Below are 20,267 nucleotides of genomic sequence, written 5' to 3'. Positions count from 1 at the left end.
GAATTGACCCAAACTTGGCAGGCAGAACTCCCATGTTCAACAGAAAATACTGGAAGAGTTTGGTGGGCATTGGCCTTGAGTTTGGGAGTTGTAGTTCACCTACATCCAGAGAGCACTGTGGACTCAAACAATGACAGATCTGAACCAGACTTGGCACAAATACTCAATATGCCCATATGTGAGCTCTGGTGGAATTTGGGGGGGAAAAGACCTTGACATTTGGGAGATGTAGTTGTTGGGATTTATAGTTCACCTATAATCAACAAGCATTCTGAACCCCACCAATGTTACTGTTTTTTATGATGGTCTTTGACATTCCCTTGATACCCACCCAGGGGTCCCAACTCCCAGGTTGAGAAACGCTGCTCTACGGTATCTTCTGGCTAGAAGCAAAGAGCAAACTAGATTAAATGCTATTTATTCCATCTGCCACAATAAATATGAGGAAATAATTCCCTTGTTTCACCTTGATCTGAGAACAGCTAGTATTTCTGTCTTAACCAACTAATATAACCGAGGGCAATCCAGTTAGGACCACAGCAAGGAACAAAAGTCCAATTCCTCTTCACCAGGGTCCTACTTCAGATCAGTCCCCTATGCCTGTTATTTAAACTTGGGGAGAAATTTGTACTTCTAACTGCAAGAATAATATGCTATTTACAGGTAGTTTGTTGTAAGAACGGTAGCATTCAATTACCAGTAGTTTGTGCTTGCCAGCTGGCTGTTTCCTTTCAATATGAGAAACAAGTCTTTCTGTAAGGAGCAAAATGCTGGCATCTGATAACTATTGCAATACTACCACACAGCTGCTGCAGGCACAAAAGCCTTCTCTGAGCCATTCTTGGTTACATTTCTGAATTATTAATTCTGCTCCGGGCATGAGAAATCTGAGTAAGACGTTAAATGACTTGTCTGAGTTGATGTAATGAATCAACTGTAAGTCTGAGCTCTTTAGTCCCATGCTTGTTCCTCACTGTCAGGCAACTGTCTCTCGGCTAGAATGAGATGATGAATTGTAGTGAATCCATCAAATGTCATGCTGTGCATCTATCTCTAAACCTATTACTCTACCAAAGCAGGCAATTCATTTGTGCCTTTGTAGATTGTCAGTGCAGTTTCAGTTTTAAAAATAATTCTAAATTAGAAGGCAGTCCTCATATTGGGTTGCTGTGAGTTTTCCAGGCTGTGTGGCCATGTTCCAGAAGCATTCTCTCCTGACATTTTGCCCACATCTATGGCAGGCATCCTCAGAGGTTGTGAGGTCTGTTGGAAACTAGGCCAGTGATGTTCCTTTTTAAAAATAATATTTTTAAATTAAGTTTCTATTCATTTCGTTACAAAAAAGCCCATCTCTACCATTCATATAGTTATTTCTTCTCCTTTGCCGCATTGTGCTCCTCATCTCTGGAGTCCTTCTTTTCTTTATGATCCCACTAGAACCTCATTTCTTCTGGTGGGGGTTGGTTCCTTAATGTTTCTTCAATAATTTTTTTCATGTACTTTCAAAATCATTATTCTTCCTTAGGCCTTTTTTTTAACCTTTAGATTACATGTTAATTTATCATATTTACATAGCCACCACATGTGAATATACATTCCCCTTTCTTGGCAACCCCTCCAATATTTTTTCTGAACAGCTCTTGTCCATAATGTGTATCTTTGTCAGAGTAAGGTACCATTTCCATACCAGCTTGTAGTAGTTTTATTTTATTCTAATTGATAAATTCTTGAGGTGTCTTGCTCTCCATAATTTTTCCCAATGTCTTTCTCCTATTTTTATTCCCATTTTTCTCCCATAGTTCCTTTGTTTGTATCCTCTTTCTTCCCCTTAATCTCTAATAATATTTTGTATATCATACTAGTTATCCCTTTCTGAAACTCACTTTCTTCTTTGACCTGCTCTTTTAATATTATGTTTTCAAATTTTGTTGGTTCTCTTTCCCCCAGGCTCTTTCTTTTCCAGTTTTTGAATCCAATTGAGTCATGATACTTAATTCACTTAGGATTTTCTAAACGTTGCTCTTCTCCTTTATTTGTTTCATCCAACTTCTGGTTGTCTAATGTTTTCCTTTTCAACTCCTTATCCATCACATTTTTTAAGATTTTTAGGCAAATGAGGTTCATATATCTGTGGAATGTCCAGGGTGGGAGAAAGAACTCTTGTCTGTCTGAGGCAAGTGCTGGCCAACAAAGGATTCCCCCAGGCAGGAAGCAGCCATTCAATGCTAATCAAGGTGGCCAATTACAACATTCACATTTGCCTCAAGCAGACAAGAGTTCTTTCTCCCACCCTGGACATTCCACAGATATATAAACTTCACTTGACTAGTTTCCAACAGACCCCTCAAACTGTGAGGATGCCTGCCTTAGAGGTGGGCGAAACAGCAGGAGAAAATGCTTCTGGAACATACAGCCTGGAAAACTCACAGCAACCCAGTGATTCTGGCCATGAAAGCCTTCGAAAATGACAAGTCCTCATTTTGCTTACTAGTACGTCACCTGGTGCAATGTATTTTGCCCAATAGCTCCCATCAACATGAGCAATGGCCAGGGATGATGGCAGTTAGAGTGCAACACATCAGGTGGGGAAGCGTGTGTTAGGGAATAAGTGACAATCTACTTTATAAGAGGGAAGTGTAACTACATATAAATAGACTTGGATTCCATGCAGTCATGCCAGTCACATGACCTTGGAGGTGTCTACGAACAACGCCGGCTCTTTGGCTTAAAAATCGAGATGAGCAGCAACCCCCGGAGTCGGACACAACTAGACTTGATGTCAGGGGAAAACTTTTACCTTTACCTGCTATTGTTAGTGTGATTTCAGAACTTAGAAAATGTACCTGTTTGGATTATAACTTTCCAAATTCTGGCGATCCAAACTTCAGAGGACCACACAATTCCATCTCAATTAAATTTCTCTGGCCCCATATATATAAAGGGAAACACATCAAATGGCTCCTTTAAAAGTAAAGGCTTGATTGGCAAAAGTGCAGATTTAAAACAAGTAACCAAGATTTAAGCTTCACTTCTTCCTGTTTGCCCATAATGGATGGCAAAAACCAACAAGAGACTCGAGGAGGGGGAATGTTGTTTTCAGCTAACCTGTGTAATGATACAAGAAGGTTGTTAATTAAGGTCTAGTTGCTGGGACAAATGAGGCTATGAAGTTTTCCATAAAGCTGTAATTGCCTCTCCAGAGATCTGTTTTATTGTGATTGAGCCTAAAGCCAGCACAGAATCTGATTTGCTCTTGCTTTTTCCATACGTGAACAAGCGAAAGGGGAGAAAAAAAAACAAGTCTGTAAATTCATAAGCTTTATATAACAGAATCTTCCAAACGCAAAGAAACAAAATAATGACCAGAAGGTGTCTGCAATGCCTGATAGTCTTGCTATGTAAACCACTGTATGCTATGTAGTCTGAGCAAGAACCAATTATGAAGAAATGGAGTGGATTCCCATTGGCAAAGGGGGTCAAATGAAGTCAGATGTTATCACCCTGTCTACTTTATCTGCAGAAGATATACGGAAAGTAGGATTGGATTTAGAGGAAGGAGGCATGGAAATCAGGGGAAGAAACACTATGAAAGTGCATGCTAATTTAAGCTATGCAAATGGTATCATAATTACTTGTAGGAAATACTGTATATACTCAAGTATAAGCCGACCTGAATATAAGCCAAGACACCCAATTTTACCACAAATAACTGGGAAAGCATATTGACTTGACTATAAGCCAAGAGTAGCAAATACACCAGTTACTGGTAAATTTTAAAATAAAAATAGATACCAATAAAATTACATTAATTGAGGCATTTTTAAAAAATATACATAAAACTGTAATTTAATATAAGACTGTGATTAAACCATTATTCTAACCTTCTTCAATGTAAATGTGCTTACGTATCCTTCCAATAATAATAATAGAATAAAATAATAAATGTAATAAAAATAATAGAGTAAAAATAATAAATGTAATAATAACAGAAATAATAGAGTAAAATAATAAATGCAATAAAAATAAGAATAGAGTAAAATAATAAATGTAATAATAATAATAATAATAATAATAATAATAATAAGTAGAGTAGACTTGAATATAAGCCGAGGGGGGCTTTTTCAGCCTAAAAAAGGGCTGAAAAACTCGGCTTATACTCAAGTATATGTGGTAGTTCATATTTGGAATGACTACTGATGAAAGTTAAGGAATAAAGTGTAAAAAGCAGAGTTAGAGTTGAATATTAAGTACACAAAAATAATGACCACAAATGATTTATACAACTTCAAAGTAAGCAATGAAGATATCAAAATATTTTAAATTTTTTTTATATACCTTGACTAAATTACTCAGAATGGAAACTGTAACAGATTAGAGAGATGGGCCAAAACTAATAAAATGAAGTTCAACAGTGACAAATGCAAGATAGTCCACTTAGGCAGAAAAAATGAAATGCAAAGATACAGAATGGGAGATGCGTGGCTCGAGAGCAGTACGTGTGAAAAAGATCTTGGGGTCCTTGTGGACAACAAGTTAAACATGAGCCAACAGTGTGATGTGGGGGCAAAAAAAGCCAATGCGATTTTGGTCTGCATCAATAGGAGCATAGTGTCTAGATCCAGGGAAGTCATGCTTCTCCTCTATTTTTGCCTTGGTCAGACCACACCTGGAATACTGTGTCCAATTCTGGGCACAATTAGGTCTCTTTCAACTCTATGATTCTATGAATCAAAAATGAAGACTTGCAAGGGCAGTTAAGAAGGAAATAGATAAGATTCCGAAGTGGAAAGATATATCATCAGATCAGGCCTGTAGCGAGGGGGTGGTTTTAGGGGTTCAACCCCCCCCCCGAAATGTTTCAGATTTTTTAAAAAAAACCTGGTTTACTCATGAATTTTAACTGGTTAACCAAATCCCCATGCTAAGTCTATGAGATGCAAAAAAATTAAGAGTCTTCAGAACTGTAAGCACTATCTCAAGCAAATATTGACAATTTATTCACACTGTCATTACTTGCAGCAATAGCCGATGTAGTGAAGGAACCAATTTGGGTGTGTGTGTGTTGAATGCTCTCATTAAGGAGGCCAGACTTGGTGGAGGTGGTTGACAGGGGTGGAGCTGCAGGCTATGGAAGGCTGCTCTGCCCCCTGCTGTGCTCTTTGCTTCAGCGTGAGCTAGGAGGCAGGTTTCAACCCCACCCCCATCCCAAATTTTCAACCCTCTCCGAAATTTTCACACCCCCCCAAACTTTCAATCCCCCCCAAATTTTCAACCCCCCCCCCAAATTGTCAACCCTCCCCGAAATTTTTTTCTGGCTACGGCCCTGCATCAGATATATCTTTCCACTATAATGTTTCCTATTTCTACATATGGTTGTGAAAACTGTACAGCGAAGAAAGGTGAAAGGGGAGCAAAATCAATGTATTTCAAATATGGGTCTGGAGAAGAGTTCTGCCATGAACTGCTAAAAAGATAAATTGGTAGTCCCTCAGTTCTTGTGGGTTTTTTCGGGCTATATGGCCATGTTCTAGAGGCATTTCTCCTGACGTTTCGCCTGCATCTATGGCAAGCTTCCTCAGAGGGTGAGGTCTGCTGGAGCTGGGGAAAAAGGGGGTTTATATATCTGTGGAATGACCAGGGTGAGACAAAAGGCTTTTGTAAGTTGGGCTAGGTGTGAATCTTTTCAACTGACCACCTTGATTAGCATACAATGGGCTGACTGTGCCTGGAGCAAACTCTTCTTGAAAGGTGATTAGATGTCCCTGCCTGTTTTTCTCTCTGCTGTTTTAATTTTAGAATTTTTTAATACTGGTAGCCAGACTTTGTTCATTTTCATGGTTTCTTCCTTTCTGTTGAAACAGGCAGGGACATCTAATCACCTTTCAAGAAGAGTTTGCTCCAGGCACAGTCAGCCCATTGTATGCTAATCAAGGTGGTCAGTTGAAAAGATTCACACCTAGCCCAACTTACAAAAGCCTTTTGTCTCACCCTGCTCATTCCACAGATATATAAACCCCCTTTTTTCCCAGCTCCAGCAGACCTCACCCTCTGAGGAAGCTTGCCATAGATGCAGGCGAAACGTCAGGAGAAATGCCTCTAGAACATGGTCATATAGCCCGAAAAAACCCACAAGAACTGAGTGATTCCGGCCATGAAAGCCTTCGACAATACATAAATTGGTAGCTTCACAAGCAAAAGGTTCCTTGAGCTGCTAAACTTGCTGACTGAAAGGTTGGTGGTTCATGGTTCGAATCCAGGGAGCAGGGTGAGCTCCCAATGTTAGGTTCAGCTTCTGCCAACCTAGCAGTTCTAAAGCATACAAATGTGAGTATGTCAATAGGTACTGCTTCTGTGGGAAGACAATGGTGCTCCATGCGGTCATGCCGGCCACATGATCTTGAAGGCATCTATGGACAATGTTGGCTCTTCTACTTAGAAATGGAGATGAGCACCAACCCCCAGAGTTGGTCATGACTGGACTTAATGTCAAGGGGAAACCTTTACCTACTTTCACAAGCAAATCGGTTGTGAACTCACACTAGAAGCAAAATGAATAAACTTAAGGTCGTTGTACTTTGGTATCTGTTGTATCATGAGATGACACGACTCATTGGAAGAGCCAATAATATTTGATAAAGTGGAAGGTTGATGGATTGAATCAGTTGAGGAAGCCATAGCCCTGGGCTTGCAAGACCTGATTAGGCAGCTGATGACTGTGGCTCTTAGATTTGTCTTTCATTGGGTCGCCATAACCCAAAGTCAACTTGATGTCCAATAAAAGCAAACAAAGAAATCACATTTAAAGATAACATAAATCAAATCCGTATGTGAAATGTATCACTGTGTGCATCACTTCCGTCACTGAAACATTTATTGTGTGCTTTATCTTGGCTGAGAAATGATTTGATATGCATTGCTATTTTGCTTTTTCGTGCAAGGAAGATGGAAGATATGTGTATTATCGTGTTCTTATTTCTTGAGAGAAGAAACATGGGTGTTGTTCATAATATTTTAAAACTGGATTTCAACTTGTCAGATTTTATATTTTCTAAAAATACCAACTTGTCGACCTGTCTTGGATGACTAACCGTCATGATTGAACCATACAGCTCTGTGAGAAAACTTACTACACTTACTAGGGCCTGGTTAGTACTTGGATGGGAGACCACCTGGGAATACCGGGTGCTGTAGGTTTAATAATAATAATAATAATAATAATAATAATAAAGAAAACTTACTACACTTACTTGAGGTTGTCTTTATCAATGACAGTTCAGTGCTCAGTAACTACTGTTGCATCTTTGTCCATTAAAGGTAAAGGTGAAGGTTTCCCCTGACATTAAGTCTAGTCATGTCTGACTCTTGGGGTTGGTGCCTATCTCAATTTCTAAGCCGAAGAGCTGCTGTTGTCCGCAGACACCTCCAAGGTCATGAGGCCGGCATGACTGCATGGAGCACCATTACTTTCCTGCCGGAGCATGGGGCACCATTACCTTCCCGCAGAAGGTGAATAGACCTATTGATCTATTCACATCATATTTGCATGTTTTCAAACTCCTAGGTTGGCAGAAGCTGGGCCTAATAGCAGGAGCTCACCCTGCTCCCCAGATTCAAACTGCCAACCTTTCGGTCAGCAAGTTCAGCAGCTCAACGGTTTAACCTGCAGTTCACCCGGGGGGAGGGGGGCTCTGTCTATTACAGCTTTTTAAGATCGATAAAGTGACTTATCAAGGTGACTGCTTTTCTGTTGTGCGTGATAGTTCAGCAATTTGGTGAGTCGGACCTTTTTCACATGACACAATTGTAGCACTGTGTAATAACACATTAACTGCTTTGATTCTATGCAATGCGGTTTGGGGTATTGTAGTTTAGGGAGGGATATTTAGAATTCTCTTCCAAAGAGTTCAATGCCTCACCAAACTATAAGCCCCAGGACTCCATAGGATGCAGCCATGGCAGTTAAAGTGGAATGTAGTGCTATAATTTTGTGATTTCAGTGGGCCCCAGGTGCAGCTTAGTGACATGAATCATGGAGTTGTATCCCAAACATTAGGATTATAACTCACAATAATACCCCAAACATTAAGACTTATGACTCACAATAATCATGGTGACCTGTCATTTTCTGTCATCTTACACTATGATAATCAGGTGCTTTAGAAACACCTGGAAGGGTTATTAAGTGCTTGTTGGCTCCTCTTTTCTCATCCTGATTCATAGTGATGTAATCATCTCTGACAGCATTCTTTCCAAAGCATTAAAAGCACTAGATGCTTTATCCTCTGCAAACAATGATCTGAGCTCATAGGAAATACATTGCTCTTTACAAGCAGACTCCTCATTAAGAGGGACGTGAAACAACCACAGCACCTCAACTTGCTGGACCATGTCTGTAACCACTGGCGTAATAATGGCTATTACTGCATGCCCTCTAGCTCAATAGGATGGAGTATTTAGTAGGAAATCACACTCCTGCTAGGCTTGGTCCTAATCCGCGGTTAGAGGACAATACTCTACTTTGCAAGGTAGGTTCTGTGAAAACATTTTAAGATTTATTTATGAACCTTATGGATTTGCTTATTCATAGAAACCTGATGTCATTGAACCACATTGGCTTTGTAATCAATTCAGATGCTAAGTTGGTCTGTAAAATTGGGGCCTGCTGTATATGTAGCTTCTGCCAATTTAGGATAATGATTGCAGGGTTTGTTCTTGACTGCTTTAGCAAAATAGAGTTTGGAAACAGAGATTATTTTGGACTAGAACTCTCTGATTGTGTTGGCAGGAGATTTAAGATGCTCTAGGTTATGTTTCAGAGGAAGGAACTGGCATAACCACAATTGCCTAGGAAAACTCTGAAATTGATGGGGGTCATCTTAAGTCAGTGGTTCTCGACCTTCCTAATGTCGCAACCCTTTACTATAGTTCTTCATGTTGTGGTGACCCTGAACCATAAAATTATTTTCATTGCTACTTCATAACTGTAATTTTGCTACTGGTATGAATCATAACATGAATATCTGATATGCAGGATGTATTTTCATTCACTGGACCAAATTTGGCACAAATGCCCGATACGCCCGAATTTGAATACTTGATGATTGATGTGTGGGTTGATGTGTGTGTGTTGATTTTGTCTTTGAGAGTTAATAGTTGCTGTGATTTATAGTTAACCTACAATCAAAGAGCATTCTGAACTCCACCAATGATGGAATTAAACCAAACTTGGCACATGGAACTCCCATGAGAAATAGAAAATAGTGGAAGGGTTTGGTGGACATTGACCTTGAATTTTGGAGTTATAGTTTACCTACATCCTGAGAGAACTGTGTACTCAAACAATGATGGATCTGAACCAAACTTGGCACGGATACGCAATATGTTCAAATGTGAACACTGGTGGAGTTTGGGGAAAATAGACCTTGACATTTGGGAGTTGTAGTTGCTGGGATTTATAGTTCACCTACAAAGAAAGAGCATTCTGAACTCCACCAATGATGGAATAGGGCCAAATTTCCCACACAGAACCCTCATGACCAACAGAAAATACTTCGTTTTGTGATGGTCTTTGGCGACCCCTCTGACACACCCTCACAACCCCCAGGTTAAGAAACGCTGTCCTAAGTTGATAGCTAGCTTGAAGGCATATACACATGGACACATAGCTGCCCCAAATAATGTTTTCTCAATTCTGCTCCATGATGACCAAAAGAAGGAAGTGTGAAAAGAGAGAGCTAAGAGTAAAGGGTTGTGGGGTTTTTTTTTATTGTCCTGTTAATGTTCTTTCTGAGTATGGTTTTCCGGAACTGGGGCATTCATGATATACAGAATGTTCTGACCTTTCTGCTCATTTTAGAACTATTAAATAAGATTGAACTGCACTTAATAATACAAAGAATGGTTTACCAGCACATAATTAAGCTGTCAAATATATTTCAGCATGATATCTCTTAACATCTTATTGAGGCTGGCAGCCTATGTGTGGGTTGCCCTACTTCATACTGTCAATTGGGGTGTGTTCACAGAATGCTTCTCCGTGGGCAAAAAGGAGGTAGATGCACATGGCAATTTAGATGTCGTGTTAGCATTTAACACTCCACAGTGCTTTTGAATGCTCAAAGTGCTTTACAGTATTGTTTGTAATATTACAAGAGCCCTGCAAGTTTGGTCAGCATGATTATCCTGAATGACATATAGGAAACTGAGAGGGAGAAAGGTAGACTTAAGAGCTGGTGAATTCATTTTGTACTAGGATGCATCTGTACTGTATAATTAATGCAGTTTGAGACCTTTTTAATTGCTATGGCTCAATGCGGTGGAATCCTGGGATTTGTCGTTTGGTGAGGAATCAACACTCTTCGACAGAGAAGGATAAACTGCAACTCCTGTGACATCAATGCATTGAGCCATGATAGTTAAAATGTTTTCAAACTGGACTAAGTAGATGGACTAAGTCGGAGCTCCTGGTGGTGCAGCGGGTTACACTGCCAAGGTGCTGAACTTGCTGACTGAAAGGTCAGCGGTTTGAATCTGGGGAGTGGGATGAGCTCCCACTGTTAGCTCCAACTGCTGCCAACCTAGCAGTTTGAAAACATGGAAATGTGAGTAGATCAATAGGTACTGCTTCGGCGGGAAGGTAACGACACTCCATGCAGTCATGCCGGCCACATGACCTTGAAGGCGTCTACGAACAACGCCAGCTCTTCGGCTTAGAAATAGAGATGAGCACCCCCACCCCCCCAGAGTTGGACTTGACTAGACTTAATGTCAAAGGCAAACCTTTACCATTACCTAGGGACTTCATAACTGAGTCTTTAGTCTCTGTGCTGTACTAACTGCCAGGAAGAATAATAATTTTATCCTAGCTAAAGATTTAAAAACATAAAGCGTTTTGCTGTTGGAGTGCAAACCCCATTAGCTCATGTCAATATGACCAATGTGAGGGATGATGGGAGTTGTGGTCCAACAACATCTGGAAGGCTGTGTCTCCTCAGCTCAGGCCTCGCCTGACACTGATTGTTTTCTGTATACAAAGAAATGCCTTGCAAGTTGAAAGAAGTTAATCACTTTAACAGTCGCTAAGGAGAGTTAAAACCAATTGAATGTCTATCTGGGACTGGCTGGCATGGCCCATAAAGAGGCCTGAAATATACCAAACGTGTGCCCTATTTTGATTTTTCTGTTTATTTTCCAATTACACACCAACCTAGTTTCTCTCCCTGCTCCCAAAGCTGATATTATTGGAAAGCAGAAAAAAATGATCTAGTTGAACTTGTTGCGTTAGTTTTTCTTTGTCGTGCTATTAGGGTTTTTGTTATACCAGGAGCAACCTGAGAAACTGCAGATCGCTTCTGGTTTGAGAGAATTGGCCATCTGCAAGGATGTTGTCTGGGGGACGCCCAGATGTTTTACTGTCCTGTGGGAGGCTTTTCTCATGTCCCTGTATGAGAAACTGGAGCTGACAGATGGGAGCTCACCCCACTTCCCGGATTCGATCCGCTGACAGTAGATTTGTTTGAAGATTTTCTTTCTCATCTATTTTCTTTTGGGTTGGTAGGAGGGCCAAAGTTTGTTAGGGCACGGAAAAAGTCAGTTGTTGAGTGTGTTAACTGAAAATGCAAAGCACAAAGCTGATTGGTTGGGCTATGCCCAAGAGACTAGCTGAGCCTGGGAGTTTTGGCAACAGTTACATGTTTAGATTTTAGCTGTACGGGAGCTTGAAGAGAGACAGTTCTTTCTTCATAAGCTGCTGGAAAAAGCTTTTCCACATGGACACCTAAAGACCATTTGAATCTCTCTCAAAGGACATTGTGTGAGTCAATGCAACTGGTCATATGGCTGTATATATGTTGCTCTGCATTACAAAGAGTAAACTCCTTTACTGATAACCTGCGTGGCATATTTTCTTTCTCAGGCAAGACAGTGTGTGGACTACGTGCGATTTTCATTTTGCCACGAAGTTTTGGAAACATTGTTTTGGAAACATTGTTTAGCTTATGGCAAAGTTTTGGGAACATTGCTTATAGTTATTTGAGTTCCAGTTTTGTAGGTCTAGCTCTGTTTAGATTCTGTGGTTAAGTAAAATTCAAGGGCATTAAAATTAACTATCCTGGTGTATGAAAAGTAAAATAGCATTCAGATGTAATCTCCCAGTCCCCTGCTCTCCAAAGTAACCAAGAAATTGCAAGGGCTGGATTAAGGAGGCACAGAGCACTGAGTATCCATTTCATTGGCTCAGGATATATGATATGCTCATTTTAACCAATTGCAGAAGCCTTCTAATCTGTGATGTCTGCAAGTGTGTCCTTGATTATTGGAACTCAATAAACATTTATAGTAATTTAAGGTATTTTATGTACCAAGGTGATGTACAATAAAGAAAACAGTGATGATCACACCAAACATAGCAAAACTGTTGAAGCAACATTAAAATATAAATTATATTTCTTTCATTATGTTTAAATATTCACTATTGGCATTATATGAGCTGTGAATGAATAATAAACAGTTATCTCACTGGGAATGCATGATAACGGATCAGAGGAGGGTTAGTGGAGGGCAGCTACTTTTTTGGAATAATTGGTGAAGTATACTTTAAGAAACTGCAAGACAGTAGTGGGTAGGATTAGATACTACACTCAGCCTTCCTGTCCATGGATGCAGCATCCACAGGTTGAATTATCCATGGCTGTTAAAAATATGTTGAAATTTCTTGATTTTGCTACTACCGAGTCTCGCTAATCCAACATAAACAGGCTGACATGTCGGCTAAATAAAAATATTGGATAATAAGGAGGGAATAAGGAAAGGCTATTAAATGCCAAATTATGTTACAATTTTATAAATTAAGTGCCAAAACATCATGTTTGACAACAAATCGACATGGTAACATTATTGTAAAATTACTGTATTTACTAATTTAACACCAAAACATCACAATGTATTGAAACAGCTGTGGACCTGGGCAGGAGGCAGACTGTGTTGGATAATACAGAACATTGGATGAGCAAAAGTTGGATAAGCAAGACTCTACTGTATATATGACACTATATTACTATGACATTCTGTATAATGGGACTTGAACATCCATGGAGGGCGTGTGTCCTGGAACTGAACCCTAATGGATTCTAAGAGTCCACTATATTTTCTCCCTGAGTTTTTTCCCATGTGCATTGACAAAGCAGAACTGTACCTTCTCATCCACCATACTGGCTGAGCCTGCCTTATGGTGCATCTATACTGTGGAGTCAATGCAGTTTTCCACAAGTTCAACTGCTATGACTCAATGCTATGGAGTCATGGGAGTTGTTATTTGGCAAGGCACCAGCAGCAGTCTTTGGCAGAGAAGGCTAAAGACTTTATAAAACCACAAGTCCCGTCATCCCATAGCATTGAGCCATGGCAGTCAAAGTGGGATGGATCAATTCTACAATGTAGATGCACCCTTAGAGTTCATTCACACATAGAACATACACGTTAGAATTCCATGTATGAAGAATATCTGGTCAAGTTAGAGGGAAAATGGAAACATAGCATCCCTGAATGTTTTACAACTAATGCAGCAGGTTAAACCGCTGAGCTGCTGAACTTGCTGACCAAAAGGTTGGCAGTTCAAATCCAGGGAGCGGGATAAGCTCCCGCTTTTAGCCCCAGCTTCTGCCAACCTAGAAGTTTGAAAACATGGAAATGTGAGTAGATCAATAGATACGACTCCGGCGGGAAGGTAACGGCGCTCCATGCAGACATGCCAGCCACATGACCTTGGAGGTGTCTATGGACAATGCCGGCTCTTCAGCTTAGAAATGGAGATTAGCACCACCCCCCAGGGACAGATACGACTAGACTTAATGTCAAGGGGAAAACTTTACCTTTACCATCATACAAATTCTAATTTATTGCTTTTAAAGAAGCTGGGGAGTATGTTATGTTAATCAACTCTTCTGGGTCTTCTAATGGTAGACAATTGTTGTTACTCCAGAGCCTGAAAACATTTTGTGAACACTGAATTGTTAACATGACACTTCAAAGAGGCAATAATTACACAGTGAATTCATTATATTAATAAATTTTATTATTGTAATATAATTAGATTACATTGACACCTTGTTAACATTCACTTTAACTTTTTAAATGATTCAAATGTGCTTACTAAAAGTATCCAAAAACAGCAAACGACAACAACAACAAAATAATCCCAGGGCTATCAATTAAATGAATGGCTATCATTGACCATATCTCATATATAGTGCCAGTGCCATTTAACAATTTAAATACGGATTTTAAATCTTTTTGTTGAATTAGAGGCAATTAATTAGCAAATTATTGCAGAGCTTCTGTTCTACTGGAAAGAAAGGATTTTGTACAGGAACATCTAATAGAACAAAATGTAGGTGAATGCATGGGACTTTTTTACTTTGATTACTTCTACTAAAATAATTCAGATCTGAAACTTTTGCAAACTATATTATTCAGCTACTTGTGGAAATTGTGTGTGTTTAGAAAAATGCTAAAATGTATGAGGTGATACCTCATTTCTTGAGAAACAGAAAAGCTTTATGTAAATGATCCATTAATCAAATGAGTATATCACAGAGGAAGTATGACCGTTGTGTCATCACACCAGGTCTCCTTGTGCACGGCATGGGATGGTAAGGCATCATGACTCATGGGGAGAATTCTATTTTCAAATGCCTTCTGTCACTTTCCTGAACAGGTGAGAAGAGTTTGTGAAAAGCCAACAAATATAGTACAGTGTTAAATGCAAACAAGCTTTACAAACAGGGCAGAATCCATATTTATGTAAAAATACCATACAGTTTACTTTTCAGTAATGTCACTAAATAATAATACCAATATGGCTCAATATGCATCATCACTTTACCAATACTATCCATATTGTATTTATCACCTACATTTTGATATAAGAAGCTGAAAAAGGATGCCGTTGTTCATTGTGAAGAATGTATTTCTGGAGTGTCATTATCGGTAAATAACTGGCCCTTGTTACAAAATACCCTTATAACTGCAGAACTCATATCCACGATTTCATTTGCATGTGGCCAGGAGGGAATGATCTCTCTCGGGATTTGTTAGGTCCTCCAGATAATTCTATGGTATGTTTTTCCTGGAGTTACTGTAGAGTTACATTGGAGGACCTATCCAAACTCGAGAGAAAATGCATTTCTAGGTCTTCCAACACAACTTTATGGTATCCTGTAGGCATGGGCAATCCATGGTTCTAAATGGTTCTAAAGTACTTACAAAACTAGAGGGCACTGGCACTTTACTTCTAAAGTGTTGCTAAAGTTCTGATGGTGAAAATTTCAGAACGCTAACAAAACTTACAAAATTTCGTTATAAATGGCAGTTCCTAATTGGTTCTGTCATAAAAATCGCCTATCATGAAATAATAATGAAAATTTGAAATTTCACCACCAGAAACTTTAGCAACACTTTAGAAGCAAAGCACCAGCACCCTCTAATTTTGTAAGTACTTTAGAACCATTTAGAACCATGGATTGCCCATGCCTAGTATCCTGGGACCATAGACCATATAATTTAATGCCATTCAATCATATCTGTAACCACAGTCAGGCCAGGAACATATCCCTACAGATATGGGGTCCTTACGGTATTTAAATGCTTCTTATAGTCAGTACATGAATAATATAAGAGAACACTTTATCCAAAACAAAGTTTAAGGCTCCATTCATAGATTCAAACTTTTTTTTCTACAAAAGAGAATTGCTTGCCAAACATATTCAAATACTTTCCTGGTATATACATTATATTTGTTTAAAAATGTTGTGCTTCCACCCATACAACAGGTTTCCAAGACAGGTCACAACAAGTAATGAACAGGAACATAAATTATGTCCTCATCATGCAATGAAAGGCTATTCCGCATTTTCTCGGTCCTATCTGTTCTTCTGCTCCTCCTCTCCCAATAATAACTGCTCTGAAATGACTGAAAGGAAAGGCTGGTAGCAGGTGTGTTACTGAGATGGGAGCAAGGGCTTCTTACACTGGCTGCTCCGTTTTCTTCACAAGGGCTTTGAGTAACAGAAGGTGCTGAGTGGGGAGCGAATGGGAACAGCTTGCTCTTTTTATTTCTCCAAATGCCAAAAAGGATAGAATCTGTGTATTGACAGAGAAAGAAGCTGTTGCATTCCAGGCCTGGAGCCACCTATGACCATAGTACCACACAACAGTCCAGAGTATAAGCAAACTGTGTTTTGTAAAAACACATAAAAAGTATATGAAAAAAATCAGGAATAAGGAAAGGAGATGTATAATCCAAAAAAATCTAGCAATAAGTGCATAAGCTCCATAAACTAAGAATCTAGAGCAGAGCTTTCCAAATCACATTAGCGTGTTGACTGCAGTGTGTAGGTGTGTCACACAAATCTCTGAGTCTAAGTGAAATAAGTAATCAGTCATAGTACATTAAAAATATAAAAATGAAAGATTTTCATGAGATATGTTGTGCTCCAATATATTTTGTTATTAAAATATATGTATGTGTTTATATCTCTTATAAGGGGTTGCTGTAACTTCTCGTTTGGTAGTAAAACTGTATTACGGTGTCACGAAATGATGGTGTGTCACCAACACAAAATGTTTGGAAAGCTCTGATATACAGAGAGCTTGCATAAGAATTTTAATCTACCTTGGATTGACTTCTGGTCAGTTAAATCCTGTATGAAGGGATAATAGACAGTAGTAGAGTACATCTATTTATTATTTATTTATTTCATTCATTTCTACCCGGCCCTTCTCCCACAAGGGGACCCAGGGCGACTTCACATGAGCATCAGTGATGCTGTCGACATATACATTCGATTAAAAACAGTAAAACTCAATTAAAACATTATAAAAATTCATCAACAAATTCATTTAACATTCAGTTAATATGCTGCTAAAACCAAGATCCAGCCAGATAAATCAAACTCGTAATGTCATAATGTTCGAAGTTTCCTCTCCAAGCTGCCATTATCCTCTGGTCAACACCTCTAATTGGATGCCTGGTCCCACAGCCAGGTCTTCAGTTGTCTCCTGAAGGACAGGATGGAGGTGGCCAGCCTGATGTCCTTAGGGAGGGAGTTCCTTTGATTGAAGCAGTGGTTCCCAACCTGTGGTCCATGGACCACCAGTGGTTCTCAAGAACTAAAATAAGGTCCGTGGCCTCACCGTTACTGCACCATTGCAATGAGAGCTACTGGTCTTGCAAAACCTTCTTATAGTGCCGAGGCTTATTAAATATGGTTTTTCTGTGGGCAAGCAGATAGCGACTACTAGATGGTATCAGAAACTAGAGCTGATATGATCTATCCAGTGCAGTTTTCTGAATCAGCACCCCAAATAACCAAATCAAATCTAAAGTTGACCAAAAACTGATTTGTAACCCTTTTGGTCCTAATGTTGGAGAGTGGTTCCTGGTCAAAAAAAGAAAGGATTAAATGATTTTATTAAAATGTTATATCTAGCATTTTCTAGGTCCTTAACTGCAATTCTGTGGTCAGCATAAGTTAAGCATAGCTTTGCTGGAGGTCATAGAAATTCCTAAAAATAGTATTTTCTTTTACTTTAAGGTTTTCCATTTTAATCTGTAGCACGTGCCTTCAGTGAATGTGGAAGGCTGACTCTATATGCCTTGCTTGCAGAAGGTCCCATGGCCCTTCCACATAGCCATATAATCTAGAATATCAAGGCAGAAAATCCCACAAAATTTGCTTTTTACTGGGTTAACTGAGTCTGCACTGCCATATATTCCAATTCAAACCAGATAATGTGGGATTTTATTCAGTTGTGTGGAATGGGCCCTGGATTTAGCCCCTGGAATTCCCACATCCACCATAAGTGATTTTCCTTAACTAACCATAATTAAAATTGGACGTGATTTAGGATTTTGATTTAATGCTGAACACTATAGTTAATTCAAAATGGAAGGAGAAGCATCTCATTTTGTTGCAGGAACAGTAGAAGATAAGGAGGTATGAAGAACACGAAGGCTCTCTAGGCTCTAGAGCTCCTATTAATGGAAAGCTTGTTCTGTTACATACCAATAATGCAACTATGTAATTATGTTTTGGAAGATGCAGTCAGATAAAGTGGATTCTACATGCACAGATTCAACTAAACCTCTGCTTGAAAATATCCAAAAGAATTCAAAAAGCAAACTTTAATTTTTTTTAAAAAAATAAGGGGCACAATTTTACTCTGTCATTGAGTATGATGGCATTGTATATTAATCATTCAAAGATTTTGTTATCAAAAGGGGGTACTGGAACCAATGGATACCAAGGGCCCATTATATAAATTTGGAGTCAATGTAGTTATGATGCAGAAGGTAAGAGAACATCTTAATCGTCTCTGGTTCAGTACCTGGTATCTTAGAGCCTTTCCACACAGCCCTATATCCCAGAATATAAAGGCAGAAAACCACACATTATCTGAGTGTGCAATCATATAACCAGTTCAAAGCAAAAGCAGATACTGTGGGATTTTCTGCCTTGATATTCTGGAATATAGGGCTGTGTGGTGTTACCATAGGACCATAGAACTAGATGGTTAACCAATCCAATTCCCCTCCAGGTCAGGAATCTATAGTTAAAGTATTTTGAGACATGGCCAGCCAACCTCAAAAAGTGGTGGTGCAAGCTACATTTTAAAAAGTGGAATTGGGATTAGTTAGGTTACAGATAAGGCTACAGAAGGATGATAGAAACGAACACTTCTCAGCATTGAGCCCCCATTGCATTCTCTCTCCCTCTCCGGTGATTTGTATACATTAAACAACAATATGGAAGATCCTCACTTTATTTAGTTACACCCTTAAGACCAATAGATGAAGACTTCTTTAAATACCCTGTCTTTTCAATCATTGTGTATTTTGTTTGCAAGTATTATTGTGCTTGGAAAAAACAACATATAGATTATGCCCTGAACTACTGGCAGAAACAAAAGATTTTTTCCCTTTAAGATGCCTTACTTTCCACTGTCTTTTCTATGACCATAGAAGGGTTGAAGCCAGTATTTACCCTTTTGCATATCGGTTGTACTTGTCTATTTTAAGACTAGTGTTTTTGTCAGCTTCACTCAGGTTACAGCAAAACAGACATAGTTTTATATATGTAGGTGAGGCATGGTGTGACTGCAGTGCTAGGGCTCAAGAGATCTGGTTTGTGTGAGCCTAAAGTTGGCTTTGGGAAAACCTCTCTGGAGTCTTCGTCTGTTGCCTTGGTCTGAGTATTGTGTTGTTTTGAATATATGGGTAGAAGAATTTATACAAAGGCAACTAGGATAAATTGGCCTCCTAGTGGAAGAAAGGTATTATTATTATTATTTGGTTACTGTGAGTTTTCCAGGCGCTATGGCCATGTTCCAGAAGCATTCTCTCCTGATATTTCACCCACATCTGTGGAAGGCATCCTCTGGTCTTTTGGAAACTAGGCAAGTGGTGGTTATATATCTGTGGAATGTCCAGTGTGGGAGAAAGAACTCTTGTCTATTTGAGGCAAGTGTGAATATTGCAATTGGCCCGCTGAATTAGCATTGAATGGCTTTTCAGCTTCAAAACCTGGCTGCTTCCTGCCGGGGGGGAATCCTTTGTTGGAAGGTATTAACTGGCTCTGATTGTTTCATGCCTGGAATTCTCCTGTTTTCCGAATGTTATTCTTTATTTACTGTCCTGATTTTAGAATTTTTAAATACTGGTTGCCGGATTTTGTTCATTTTTATGGTTTCCTCTTTCTGTTGAAATTGTCCACATGCTTGTGGATTTCAATGGCTTCTCTGTGTAGTCTGACATGGTGGTTATTAGTTGTTGGAGTGGTACAGCATTTCTGTGTTCTCAAATAATATGCTGTGTCCAGGTAATAATAATATTAGTATTTCTCTCTCCAAAAAGGAGACTCAAAGCGACATACATTAAAAGCACTTCATTACAATTAAAAATCCAAAAATATACAAATATTTAAATAGAATTAAGTATGAATGGCATTAATTAAAAAGGCAGCTTAAAATCCATAAAGCAGTTTAAAAACACATTCAAAGCTAAGCCACAGTGCCCCCTGACTTGATCTTAAATACCTTCTCCTTTAAAAGCCTGCCTGAATACAAAGATTTATGTCTTTATATCTTCACTTTCACTTCACTTCACTTTATTTCTTAATTAGTCGCTCTCCACCAAGGTGCTCCGAGCGACTTAGAGTCTAAAATGGCATTTACACAATATAAAAACATTCAACATAAAAACATTCAACAGT

At 39.1% G+C, this 20,267-nt stretch overlaps 1 protein-coding gene across 2 annotated transcripts in view; it reads left to right on the top strand.

Annotated features, from left to right (window-relative positions):
* GRAMD1C (GRAM domain containing 1C) overlaps positions 1 to 20,267 on the top strand; it is an 82,541-nt gene that overhangs the window by 8,709 nt on the left and 53,565 nt on the right. The window contains exon 1 of one of the 2 annotated variants that reach the window (XM_060770774.2): positions 8,326 to 8,525. The exons of the other annotated variant lie outside the window; for it this stretch is intronic. Coding sequence (XP_060626757.2) covers positions 8,445 to 8,525 — 81 coding nt within the window. The 5' untranslated portion in view covers positions 8,326 to 8,444. Of the gene's footprint in view, positions 1 to 8,325; positions 8,526 to 20,267 lie in introns of those variants that run through there. 2 annotated transcript variants of the gene reach the window in all.

This window comes from Anolis sagrei, chromosome 3 (genome assembly GCF_037176765.1).
Source record: "Anolis sagrei isolate rAnoSag1 chromosome 3, rAnoSag1.mat, whole genome shotgun sequence".
Lineage (NCBI taxonomy): Eukaryota > Metazoa > Chordata > Lepidosauria > Squamata > Dactyloidae > Anolis > Anolis sagrei.
The sequence above is the reverse complement of the archived record's forward strand: the minus strand, read 5'-3'. Positions and strand labels throughout refer to the sequence as shown.